General features: G+C 38.5%; 1 protein-coding gene across 1 annotated transcript in view; it reads right to left on the bottom strand.

Annotated features, from left to right (window-relative positions):
* LOC124716735 (DNA topoisomerase 2) overlaps positions 1-12,579 on the bottom strand; it is a 137,938-nt gene that overhangs the window by 56,414 nt on the left and 68,945 nt on the right. Inside the window, exons 16-18 of the mRNA XM_047243279.1 lie at positions 10,524-10,659; positions 10,144-10,443; positions 1,257-1,475 (exon numbers count right to left, since the gene is read on the bottom strand). Of these exons, the coding sequence (XP_047099235.1) occupies positions 1,257-1,475; positions 10,144-10,443; positions 10,524-10,659 (655 nt within the window). The remainder of the gene's footprint in view (positions 1-1,256; positions 1,476-10,143; positions 10,444-10,523; positions 10,660-12,579) is intronic.

Here is a 12,579-nt window from a genome sequence, read left to right on the forward strand (position 1 = left end):
GTGTGTTTGTTTTACTGACTAAGGCTGTGCCTGAAAGTGGTATGCGAGTGTCTGAATTGTGTGTCTTCATTGTGTTTCTTCATTACGGTAAGTAGCAATCTGTCTTTTCCTACATTGTTGATATTCCTTTTGAGTATGCAGAATGAGGTACTTGACACAAATAATTTTTTAGAAAGTAACTTTACTTGTGTAGATTTCAGAAACCACGTCTCTCTCACTTTTTAAGGTACCCAATAACAATTTGTCAATTTAATATTTTAATTTAACCCTTTCAGAAAAGAAATTTTTCTGTAGGAAGGAAAGTTTTTCTTAACATTGTAATGCTCTTAGGTGATTTTTTAAAAATGATTTTAGGTTTAAGATTCATACAAAAATATGTACCAACTTTCAAAACAACTGTCAACTTCGCTACATTTCATGGACTAAAATAAGTACTTACAAAATAGTCTCCATTGTAATAAATAGCAAAATGATCTTTCAACATTACCAAGAAAAAAAAAAAAAAAAAAAAAAAGAAGAAGAAGAAGAAGAAGAAGAAGCCACAATATTCAATCATACAGTGTGGAATATAGTGAACCAGCCAAATCCGTGTATTCTGGCTGTCACGAGCTGCTGCACATTGCTACAGTGACTTGCTGATACTTTCTAAGTGATACTCAACAGTTGGCAGCACTTGCACATGATGCAAAGGTTGAACATCTCCTAATGTTTACCTCAGGTTTGCACCGCAAAAAAATACTGCTGTTGCAGGTACGACGCAGTAGAATTTAATGCGCACAGTTGTAGCCAGAGGGTCTCAAAGGATTAAGAACAGGTGAAGCTAGGAGCCACACAAACTTAACCATTGTGATAACTTTAGTTAATTTTTATTCCAGGGTACAAGAGTTCCATGTTTTATGCACAAATTTTTCTCCAGAAGCACCAGAGGTATCTGCACCAATTGCTACATGGGACTGTCACCTATCAGCTTCATCAAAACAACTTTAGTGCAGATTTCTTCAAAAGACACCAACAGTAGATTATATTACATAATCTTCATAGGACACGACAACCATAAATTTATTAAAAGGTGATACTTCTTCAATTCTGTTATTTAATGTAGTCCTTTTTACTGGCTGTCCTAAACAGTTCAAGTAAGGAAAGATGCTCTGCCAGAAGACTACTGTTGATGTTAATCAATGTGATATTTCATCTTCTAGAATAGAGAAGTAGGGAAAATTAAAAGGAGCCAAGTCATTTTCTGATATCAGTTTTACCTCCTCCGAGAGAACATCCAGGTCCTCCCTCCACAGGTCAGACGGTGACTTGCCCTGAAGAATTTTGTATTCTTGAAGCTTTTCATCGCGCTTTGCCAAAAGTTCATCCTTTCTCTCCTTAGTAAGAGTCCACAATGTCATCCCTAAGAGATAGTCATACAGCTTATCCACATCCTCTGTCACCTCCTCCTGAGAATCATCTGCATTGTTTGCCTCCTCCTGCAACAGTACATAAGATTTCTGCTAGAGAACACGTAACTAAACATTTCAATGTGATTAAGTGGCTACAGCAATCTAACAGGGTTAGACAAGTCCAGAAATGCAAACCATAAAATTTTTAATTGTCTCATTGCAAAAAACCTACATCACCAGAACTAACACATGGCACAAAATCCATGTTAAATGTAATAATAATAATAATAATAATTCCAATCACGTATGAGGCACAGGAAAATGACCGCTGAGATGCCTCTGTTCTTGGTGTAATTAGTCCAATCTTATCTTCATGGTCATGCAGGAGTGAAGAATACAATTGATCGCCATTTTTTGAAACTTTAAGTAAGATTTTGCAGGGTAATTGGCAATTATTTTTAAGTCTGCCAATTTAGATTTATCAAAATTTCCCTAACATTCCCTTGTTAGTCAAATTTGGTACCACTCTTACAATCTCCTCTGTATACATTCAGTACTGACCCCCCCACCACACACAATCTTCCATAATATTCTAGGATGGTATGCACAAGCATTCATCTAGTAGACTGACTTCAGTTTCCCAGTATCCTGCCAGTGACACAAAGGTGGTCATTTGCCTTACCTACACAACTGAACCTATGTGATCACACATTTTAAACAGAAAGACTAAATATGGTGCACCTATTTACTTGTAAAGATAAAGCCCATTTTCTGATGCTGACACCATGAACAAATAATACAAATATTAAATTTATACGCGAAGTTCCACACACAGGTAGCAAATGTGCAACATACAAAACTTTTATTACAGAATACATCAGACCTCACAAAGCAACTACAGTTTGAACCACAGACAGTGTAATATTTCAGTTTAGCACACTTTTCTGATACAGGTAGGAAACTAAGCTACCTGGTGGTGCACTCAAACTGATAGTGTCTACTGTTAAATATTAATTCCATTCTATTTGGATTTATAAATCTATCATCCCCTTCATGAGAATGCCACAGTGAATTCAATTTGTACGGCAGAAATTTCCAAACACATCACATAAAATGCATATTATATTATTTAGCTTCAAATGCATATATGCTAGTCTCCGTGCATTATTGTGATGGAAATAGTAATAACTTGTACTATTAGAAGTGAAATTTCAGTCCATAGCCAATAGTAAGACAGATCGTTTATTGGTACTAGACAAAAATGTAAAACAGAAGTCAGAAAACAAAGCAATGGTAAGTGCTCAACCAAGTAATCCATAAAAAATGGTTCATAATTTTATGCTGTTCCTTCAGAATGTTCAGAGTCTGTGCAATAAATTAATAGAATTGAAAATAATGCTTTCAAATCAATTAAATAACACTTCTGTGTTATGTGTTATTGAGTGTTGGTGAAGAAAGTATATATTACAAACAGTAAAACTGCATATTGGCAGCCTACACGTGTAGAAAGCAACTTCAATGTGGTGAAAACTGAATCTTTGTCAGAAAAGGAATAGCTTCCAAAAATACAGAACTAAAGACACTAAATAGGGAAAATGATTTTTAAATACCATCCACAGAATTACCTCACAAAACAACAATAGTATGCCTTTACAGATATCCTGATTGAGAGAAACTTTCAACATATGGAAAAAACATTAATTCTAATTGTAAAAAAAAACACTTCATATGCAGTGACTTGGATACAACCTAGGCTTTTCTTTTCTTTGAGTGACAACTTGCTTTGTTACACCAAGGGTATCTACTTTTTAAGTTTCTCATGTTGGCAACTGTTCTCAATTTGAATTCTGGAACATTTATTTCATCTTCCTTGGTGAAGGAGTTTCAAAAAACTGTGCTTAGTAACTCCGCTTTAGTGCTACTCTTGTCAGTTACGTTACTACTGATATCATAAAGTGAAGGTATTGATTGTGCCCTACTGCTGTTATACTTAACATATGTCCATAATCACTCTGGATTTTCTGCCAGATTTTGAGACACTTACTTTGTGGAAACTATTAAATTATTAAAAGCATCTTGTATTGTAGTTCATATTTCAATTTCCGTGAAACATCGCCAGTCTTTGACCTTTTATGCTCTTAAATCTGGAATGCTTTTTTCCCCATTATTTCTGCAACATTGTCTGACCTGTTTTGTGTTCCATGGCAGTAGCTGTTGTGTTCCATCTCTCATTAATTTACTTGGAATTCTTGCTAAGAGGTCTATTATGTTATCGCAACAATTTACACTTCGTATGGGCCCCTGAATGAACTGCTCAAAATAATTAGAGGATTCTGTGCAGACGAGTCCAATACAAGGATGTTATCGCCATGCAACCATTCTGCTACAGGCAGTGCATTATGAACAGATGATCGATCACGTTGAAAGGTGCAATTGCCATCTCCAAATTGCTCTTCAAAAGTGGGAAGCAAGAAGGTGTTAACATCAATGTAAGCCAGTGCTGTGGTAGTGCCACGCAAAACAAGGGGTGCAAGCCCCCTCCATGGAAAATACGACTACACCATAACACCACACCAATCAAATTTTACTATTGGCACTACACATGTTGGCAGCTGACGTTCACTGGGAGTTTGCCATACCCACACCTTGCCATTGGATCGCCACATTACGTACTGTGATTCATCACTCCACACAATGTTCATCCACTGTTCAATCGTCCAATGTTTACACTTTTTACACCAAGCGAGGCATCATTTGGCATATACCAGTATGATTTGTGGCTTATGAGCAGCCACTTGACCACAAAATCCAAGTTTTCACATCTCCCACCTAACTGTCTTAGTACTTGCAGTGGATACCAATGCAGTTTGGAATTCCTGTGTGATGGTCTGGATAGATATCTGCCTATTACACATTACAATCCTCCAACTGTCAGCGGTCTCCGTCCGTCAACAGACGAGGTCAGCCTGTACGCTATTGTGCTGAACATGTCCCTTCACATTTCCACTTCACTTTCACATCAGAAACAGCAGACCTCGGGATGTTTAGTTGTGTGGAAATCTCACGTACAGACGAATGACACGTGACACCCAATCACCTGACCACGTTCGAAGTCCGTGAGTTCCATGGAGTGTCCCATTCTGCTCTCTCGTGATGTCTAATGGCTACTGAGGTCACCGATATGGAGTACCTGGCAGTAGGTGGCAGCACAAAGCAAATAATATGAAAAACTTTTTTTTTTTTTTGGGGGGGGGGGGGGGGGGGCGTCTGGATATTGTTGATCACGTAGTGTAGGTTCAGTCGTGGATAAATCAAGTGGTAGACTTCGATTTAGTGGTGTAATACAGTGCAGTCTACCAAGAAGATTGGTTAAAAATCACTCATACAATCGGTTCTGGAATATTGCTCGAGTGTGTGGGACCCATACCAGATAGGACTAACGGGGGAAATCTCAAAGCATACAGGGTAGGAGAGCACAAATGATCACAGGTTTGTTTAATCTGTATGAGATACTGAAGGAATTGAACTGAAGGCTCTGAGACAGACCTGAACTATCTGCAGAAAGTATTAAAAAAGTGTGAAAACCAGCTTTACATGATTACCCTAGAAATATACTACAATCCCCTACACATCAGTCACATAGTGATCGTGAGGATAAAATTAGAATAATTACTGCATGCAGAGAGGCATTCAAGCAGTGATTACTCCCACACTCCATATGCGAATGGCACAGGAAGAAACCCTAATAACTGGTACAATGGGACTTACCCTCCACCTTGCACCTCATGGTGGTTTTGCAGGATGTAGATGTAGATGAGCAGCACGCAAACATTAATATCAATTCTGATTTTATATTTCTCAACATTGCAACATTAATATAATAAAATGGAACATTTATAAAATTTATGCATCCTTAAAACCAGATCATCCACTTTATTGGCCCAAAAGACACGATGATTCTCAGGTAGCAGAACTATGCTGTACTTCCACACTGTTTGTTCAACTGGCCAAAATATCAATTTCCAGAAAATGAACTGCAGAAAGTGGATCAAAAATTTTGTAAAATGTGAACTACAATATTGAGAATCATAGGCAAGGCACTTAGCAAATGGCTCTGTACACAGACAGGCACCACCACAAGGCTCTGGAACCTAAATTAAGAAACCAATTGTCACCATAGATCAATACAATATAGTGATACATTATTCATCAGTTTAAAAATAAAGACCACACGCAACAAAAAAAACAGGCGACAGGTTGCTGCAACGAGCCTGTGACTGTAGTACATTCCCTCAAATTTGAATGTCATTTTCAGGTGTTAGTGCACACTGGAAAATCAATTTAATTTTCTGACTGCTCTTTCCAACTGATCAGTTTGAAGTCAATTACAGTAAAAAGGTTTTCTAAAAGCAAATTTAATGCGATCTACTTTTGTCAGTTTTTACACAAATAATAAGGGTTTGACTGATTTTGTAGAAATTAAATTTGACGATTTATTGAAGAGAGAGAGCTTCACAAATTTAGTAAGTCTTAACACAATGGTCGACCTTTGGTCCTTAAGCAAGATGTTATTCAAGTTTCCAATGACCGAATAGTCTGATGTTGCAGTGAGGGGATTTTATGCCAAATTCTTTCCAACTGGTGCGTTAGATTGTCAGAATCCTGAGCTGGTCAGAGGGCCATACCCATACGGCTCCAAACATTCTCAACTGGGAACAGATCCGGCAACCTTCATCGCCAAGGCAGGGTTTAGCAAAGCACCGAGACTAGTAGTAGAAACTCTCCCCGGGTACACGCGGGCATTATCTTGCTGAAATTTAAGCCTAGGACAGCTTGCCACGAAGAACAACAAAATGAGGCACAGAATATTGCCAGCGAACCGCTGTGCTGTACACAGTGCCGCAGATGTCAACCGAGGCAGTCCTGCTATGAAATGAAATGGTGCTCAGTACCACCACGACAGGTTGCCAGGCCTTATGGCAGGAGACAGCCAGGTTGGTGCGCCACTGCTGTCCGGAGTGTCTCCAGGCACGTCTTTCGGAGGAGGGAGTGGGCTTCAAACACACTCTGAATGAGACTGGTTTTGAAGCTTTAAGAGTAAATTGTACTTGTAAAGGATGTGTCACATATACCCTATTTTCACCCTTCTACATAAAATTGTTACTTTTATGATGAATTTGTAGATTATTGGAAAATAGTGGGTGAGAGAAATTCTGTAGTCCACATCCTTGTGCTACCAACCGACTGCATATTAATTTTCACGTTCAGCATACATTTACTCTAAGGGATATCATGCATTTACTTTAAGGGATATCAGAATCTGAAGCTCTTATTTTTTATGCCGCGATTTTTGCACCTAACGACTATTTGAATCACCTAGCATTGTTAGCGAGTATTGGATAATCGAATACATCTTTTTTAGTATCTAAACCGTAACTTTTGCAATATTCCCAGTTTGGAAAGTCTTACACAACAGTTATTTGCAAACTCAGGTCAAAAATAGCACATTCATTTTTTTTTACAAAATATTCAACTTCGCATGTTGTTTAATCAGTATTGAGAAGTCTTACATAAATGAAACTTTCTATTTTGAGAACCTTGTGTTAGGTCACTACACACAAAGTTTCAAATTCGTCATACTGACTTCGAAATTTTTTCAGGCAATTTTGTCTAAAATATTCTGGGTGAATATGGTGCATCAAATTCTTTTCATTACTATTCTTAAGACAATGCATAGATAATAACAAGATGGCCACGTACCATTTCCTTCAACAAATTATTGTCCAAGGTAACAGCTCCAAATCGTCATAAATCCACACTCGCTTTGCGCAAACTCATACCCGGAGCAAACACGAGTAACTTTGACAATGTTAAACTTCACCCGTGTTCATTGGTGTCACGTGCAAATGTTCACATACAATTTCATCGAAATTCATTACAATCGAGCAGGAAGGTGAAGGTGAGTTGATAGGGAATAACTTGTCATTTAGTAGGCTTGACATTAGAGTCACTTGGGCCGACATAATAAGCCACACACTGACCAATACTGAGATTCATACTGTTTCTGTATATCGTCGATGAAGAAACAATACCGTGTAACTGACAAACAGCTGATTTTATGTTTTCCAGTTAGATGATGTAGTTGACCGTACGCGCATCTGCTCTTAATGCCATGAGGCCAAATTTTTAATTATTTACCACAAAAAAATTATCTACAACAATACCGCGTATGTAACAGCAAATAGATGTCAATACCGCGGAACTGTAGAGAATTAAATATCGCGTATCTACCATCTATGGATACTGTGAACAATACCGCGTAAATACAAAAGCACACGCAGCCACAGCACATTGTTACTGCCTTATTAAATATTTAACAGTGCTCGAAAGTGGTTCCATGCTTGTAGCTTCATTCATGATAATGGACAACGATATAGATGATCTTTTTACTGAAGAAGAAATTGTTTCTCAGTTGAAATCAGCTTACGAAAGTGGAGAATTGTTCCCGAGAGGGACTGGTAGTGGTAAGAAAATTGTTTTATTATTCGCCTTTGAATGTTAGTAGCACCGCAAGTGTCTTATTGTGATAAGAAACAGAACGCCCCCACTTCACTCATCGTGTGCTTTATTCATTTCTGCCAAAGATTTCTAGACTGTCAACTTTCTTGTACAATCTCCCATAAATGCAGAACAAAGAACAGGCGAGAAAAGTTTTAATGCTGAACTTATGTTTACCGAAGAAAAATTAATTTTGTGTGGAACGGTTACTGTTCCTGCAACATCTAATGATGCAGGTAAATTTTCTTGGGATTATTGTTAATAGTATTACTGATGCTGCTGTTCTCATAAATACACACATTTGAGCTTCATCTTTGTCTGCTTAAATTAATTTATAAATATTTTTCCACTTAGAAACTTAAGTGGCTGTATCCAACAATGCTCAAAATGAAACCACAGTCACAGTTTCCACTAGAGACGACAGTACTTCACACTCATTGCTATGCGATGGTGCTCACTGCCAAACACAATGGATAAATTATCGGAAGATCATGGGAGCAATAATAATGCTGACAGTGAAGGCCAAGAATTTTATGGTGACAAGCAGTGACAGGAAAAGGAAATCTAAACGACATCCTGAAGATTGGAAGAAAAATGTCAATAAAATTCTGAGAATGCATGGACAGGTGTATATTGGGTACAAAAGAAGTTGAATTGGTAAAAATCACTCTTGATACTCCAAGAGAGGCACGAAAATTAGGTCCAACTTGTACTTCGAATATGTGCCAGAAATCCGTTCAAAGGAAGTGTCATCAGTTTTCTGCTGTTGATAGGCAGACAGTATTTAACACATTATGGGAAACAATGTCATGGGGTCAGAGGAAGGTTTACGTTATCAACCTTGTGGACGTAATTCCAACCAAATGTCCGGGAAAGAACACTGGCAAATCCAGGAGAAAAGGAACACTCATTTATCATTTCAAAAATGAGCTGGGGAAACAAAGTATGCAAAAACATGTTTCTCAATACTCTTGGGATTAAAGAATGGACTGTCCGATATTGGATGGGTAATTCCACTCATGGATTGAGTCCTGATACAAAACGTCTCAAACAGATGAAGAAGAAAGATGAGAGTACCTTCATGAAAGAATTCCTTGACTTTCTTCCGAAACTTCCATCGCATTACTGCGGGAAATCCTCCTCGAAGTTGTACCTTGAGGCTATTCTACAATCCAAACAACAACTGTATGTACGCTATGTGGAAAAAATGTCACGCGGAGAAGGTTTCACCATTAAGTCTGGCTACTTTTAATTTTATTTTAGAAGATGGTAATATTAGCTTATTTTCCCCCAAGAAAGACCAGTGTGACTTGTGGTGTTGTTACAGGCTTGGTAAGTTGAGTGAAGACGTGTGGAAGCAACACACAGAACGGAAAAAAAAAAATTGCCGACAGGAAAGAAGCCCAGCGAAAGCTCTGCTCAGTGTACACCATGGACTTACGGACCATGAAAGTAGCTCCATTTTAAGTGCAAGTGCAGTGTATTATAAAACAAAGTCAGCTGTTCATAACTTTACAATGTATAGTTTAGAAAGTCGTGATGCAGTACGTTACTGGTTCGATGAAACGCAAGGTGATTTGCTTGCATTGTTTTGCCCCATGCATAGTGGTCACCCTATCCAGAACTATTAAGGAAAATCTCGTTCAAGTCGTTCTGTATTCTGACAACTGCACTTATCAGAACAGGAATGTGATATCAAATGCTCTTATAAGATTAGCAATTGGTACTGGAGTACCATTACACAAAAGTTTTTGGAGAAAGGCCATACTCAGATGGAATGTGACTCAGTTCATAGTTACAATGAGTGCAAGCTTGAAGGGCGTAAAGTTACACTTCCTAGCCAACATGCTATGATATCTAAAGAAGCAAGAAAAAAGCCACAGCCATGTGAAGTCCATTATCTAGATTATTCCTTTTTCATCAACTACGCAGAGAAAAGTCGTGCTATTCATCCGTGTCCTCTGTGGCTCAGATGGATAGAGTGTCTGCCATGTAATCAGGAGATCCCGGGTTCGAGTCCCTGTCGGGGCACACATTTTCAGCTGTCCCCATCAAGGTATGTCAACACCACCTGACGGCAGCTGAGGGTTTCAACTAATTATCATTCATTTGTTAAAACTACCCCAAACACCCTAGCTTTATAACTGGAGACTATGCTGCTGCCTAATGCAAATACACACAAGAAATATATATTTACCAGCAATGCTTCCTTGTCTTGCTTGAGTTTCCACTGCCTTACTGGATCAGGATCATATCCTCTTGATTTTAGTTCATCAATAATCACTTTCTTCTTCTTGTTTTCAACAACCAGAACACCATCACATTTCTCCAAAATGAATCTCGCTTGGTTACTCAGCCTCAAAGATTCTGCTTGCAGCATTCCTTCTAAATAGCCCTTGCGTTTTTCATAATAGATCAGTCTCAAATTGAAAAATTCTTTCAGGATTTGAGTAACTGAGTCGAATCTTCTGAGGCACTGCATGTCGTCAAATGCACACTAAAATAGTAACAAAACATGTCAGTTTCAGAGGCTACAGTTTTAGCATTTCCTATTATTTGACACACTACAGCACTCACCATGGAGGTAGTCATCATTGTAGTTTCCAGTTTGAAAAATTTGTGCAGCCCTTCCTGTTCTGCTTTCCGCAATTTTTCAGGATCAATTTTGACGACAAATCGCACTGTTGTATCAGTATTATACTCCTGAAAATGCCTGAAATACAATAATGCAGGCCGAAAATTATCCTCGCTGTTTATGACATTCGAGCGTACTCCGCCTTTAAGTCAGAAACAATCAAATAGAGAGAGAGAGAGAGAGAGAGAGAGAGAGAGAGAGAGAGCTGTTAGACTACACAAACATTGTTCACATCAAAACTGTCTCCCATTTCAGTAGCAGTGGAATAGTGGATGACAGCACTAATTATCCACGTACAATACGTCTGTTCTAAATGCCAAGTCTGCTATTGCAACATGGCAGATATTTCGTTGCCAGCAAATACCATCCTAAGACACGTTACAGTTTTAATACCAACAGTGGACATACTTAAGAGGAAGCCAGAAGAATCTGATGAAGTGGCATACATCTGAAAAGGTCATCATTGTGAGAGGGGTAATCATCAGGAGTCGAAGGCAACACACACACACACACACACACACACACACACACACACTCTCTCTCTCTCTCTCTCTCTCTCTCTCTCTCTCTACAGGTGAGCTTGGAGTCTTTAATAGAGTTAAAATTTTGTCTGTAAAAAATTCTGGTGCTTCAGCAGGTCGAAGACAGGGTCTTCCAACACAGAGCACTTCAATGTGACCATTTCAGTTTTTTTAATGATTACCCACATGTTGTAGTGTATGTGAGTGGCGTGGTGCGGTGCATTTTCACATAAATGAAAAGAAACTACCATTACTAGGCTGCTGAACTACCCCACACAGTTCATGAAATGCCTCTTCACTAACCTTGAGAGACTGTGTGGAGCACTATAGCTGCTGCCTGAAGCTTTTTTTATATTTATGTATTTATTCTTTTTCACTGAAGGAAGGTGGGGACTCCTAACATTACACACACATGCTAGACTCAATCTTTCTGCCAGAATTGTGAAGACAACAAGTACACATGAGGTGTGCTTATTTTCAAAAGGGTGGTTCAACATCACCACACTGCAAATGCACCCATGGCAGTTGCAGGCAAGTTTTACATGGACACCCTATTTCTAGTTTTGGTGATTTACCATGGCCACCAAGATTATTAGAACATGCCTCACAACCACCCCCGAAATTTAATGGAATTGAAAGCTGTCATTAAAGAAGTAGGTTTGTTTGACCAACACCTGTTGACCCAAGCTATGAGAACTTCTGGAAGAGTTTAAAATTGTATTTGAGAGAACAGCTGCCACACACATGACAATGTCACACTTGACTGTATACATCAAGTAGAAGATCTTAATCCTCGACTTTGTATAAATAAGAAATTCTTCCAAAAATCAATAAACTGTTGTTCATTTGAAAACTGCCCTTTTCCTGTTGCCAAACGGCACTACATAAATTAGGTGAGGAAATATATAAAATATGGAGAAAAAGATGTACAGATTAAAGAAGACCACCAGCAAGAGAGAAATAGAAAGGACCAAGTATAATTAGGGTACGCTCTAAGGTAATCAAACTATTTGTGCTGGACTTCTGACACCTTAGCTCTAAATTAAGGTCAGCCGCTTTCTGCAACTTTTTATCTCTGTATATTTATCTGTCATTTTACATGATCCTGTTTATCACAGAACATGATGCAGCCAAATGTTAACCTCTAGAAACCAGCATCTTCATTAACTTTGTATTAAGTAGTTATTTTTAATCTTCTAAATGTTTGTAGGGTTGTAAATTGTTTCTATAATGAAGATGGTGTAAGCTGATCCTTCACAGCTGGGATCTGCGTTGTCAGCTTTCAACAGCTGAAGGCAAAAACAATAGCAGTCTCTAGAATCCAGTAACAATGAGGTGCTGTGACAGATACACCTGCAAAATCACACAATGTGACTGGTTGCAGTAGGCACACGAAGCTGCTGCATCCAGCCCACTGCAACTGTAAGGGATCATCTTACAGCAGCTCACCTATAGCAACAGCTTGGAGGAGGGCCCT

The sequence above is a fragment of the Schistocerca piceifrons genome, chromosome 9 (assembly GCF_021461385.2).
Source record: "Schistocerca piceifrons isolate TAMUIC-IGC-003096 chromosome 9, iqSchPice1.1, whole genome shotgun sequence".
Taxonomy (NCBI): domain Eukaryota; kingdom Metazoa; phylum Arthropoda; class Insecta; order Orthoptera; family Acrididae; genus Schistocerca; species Schistocerca piceifrons.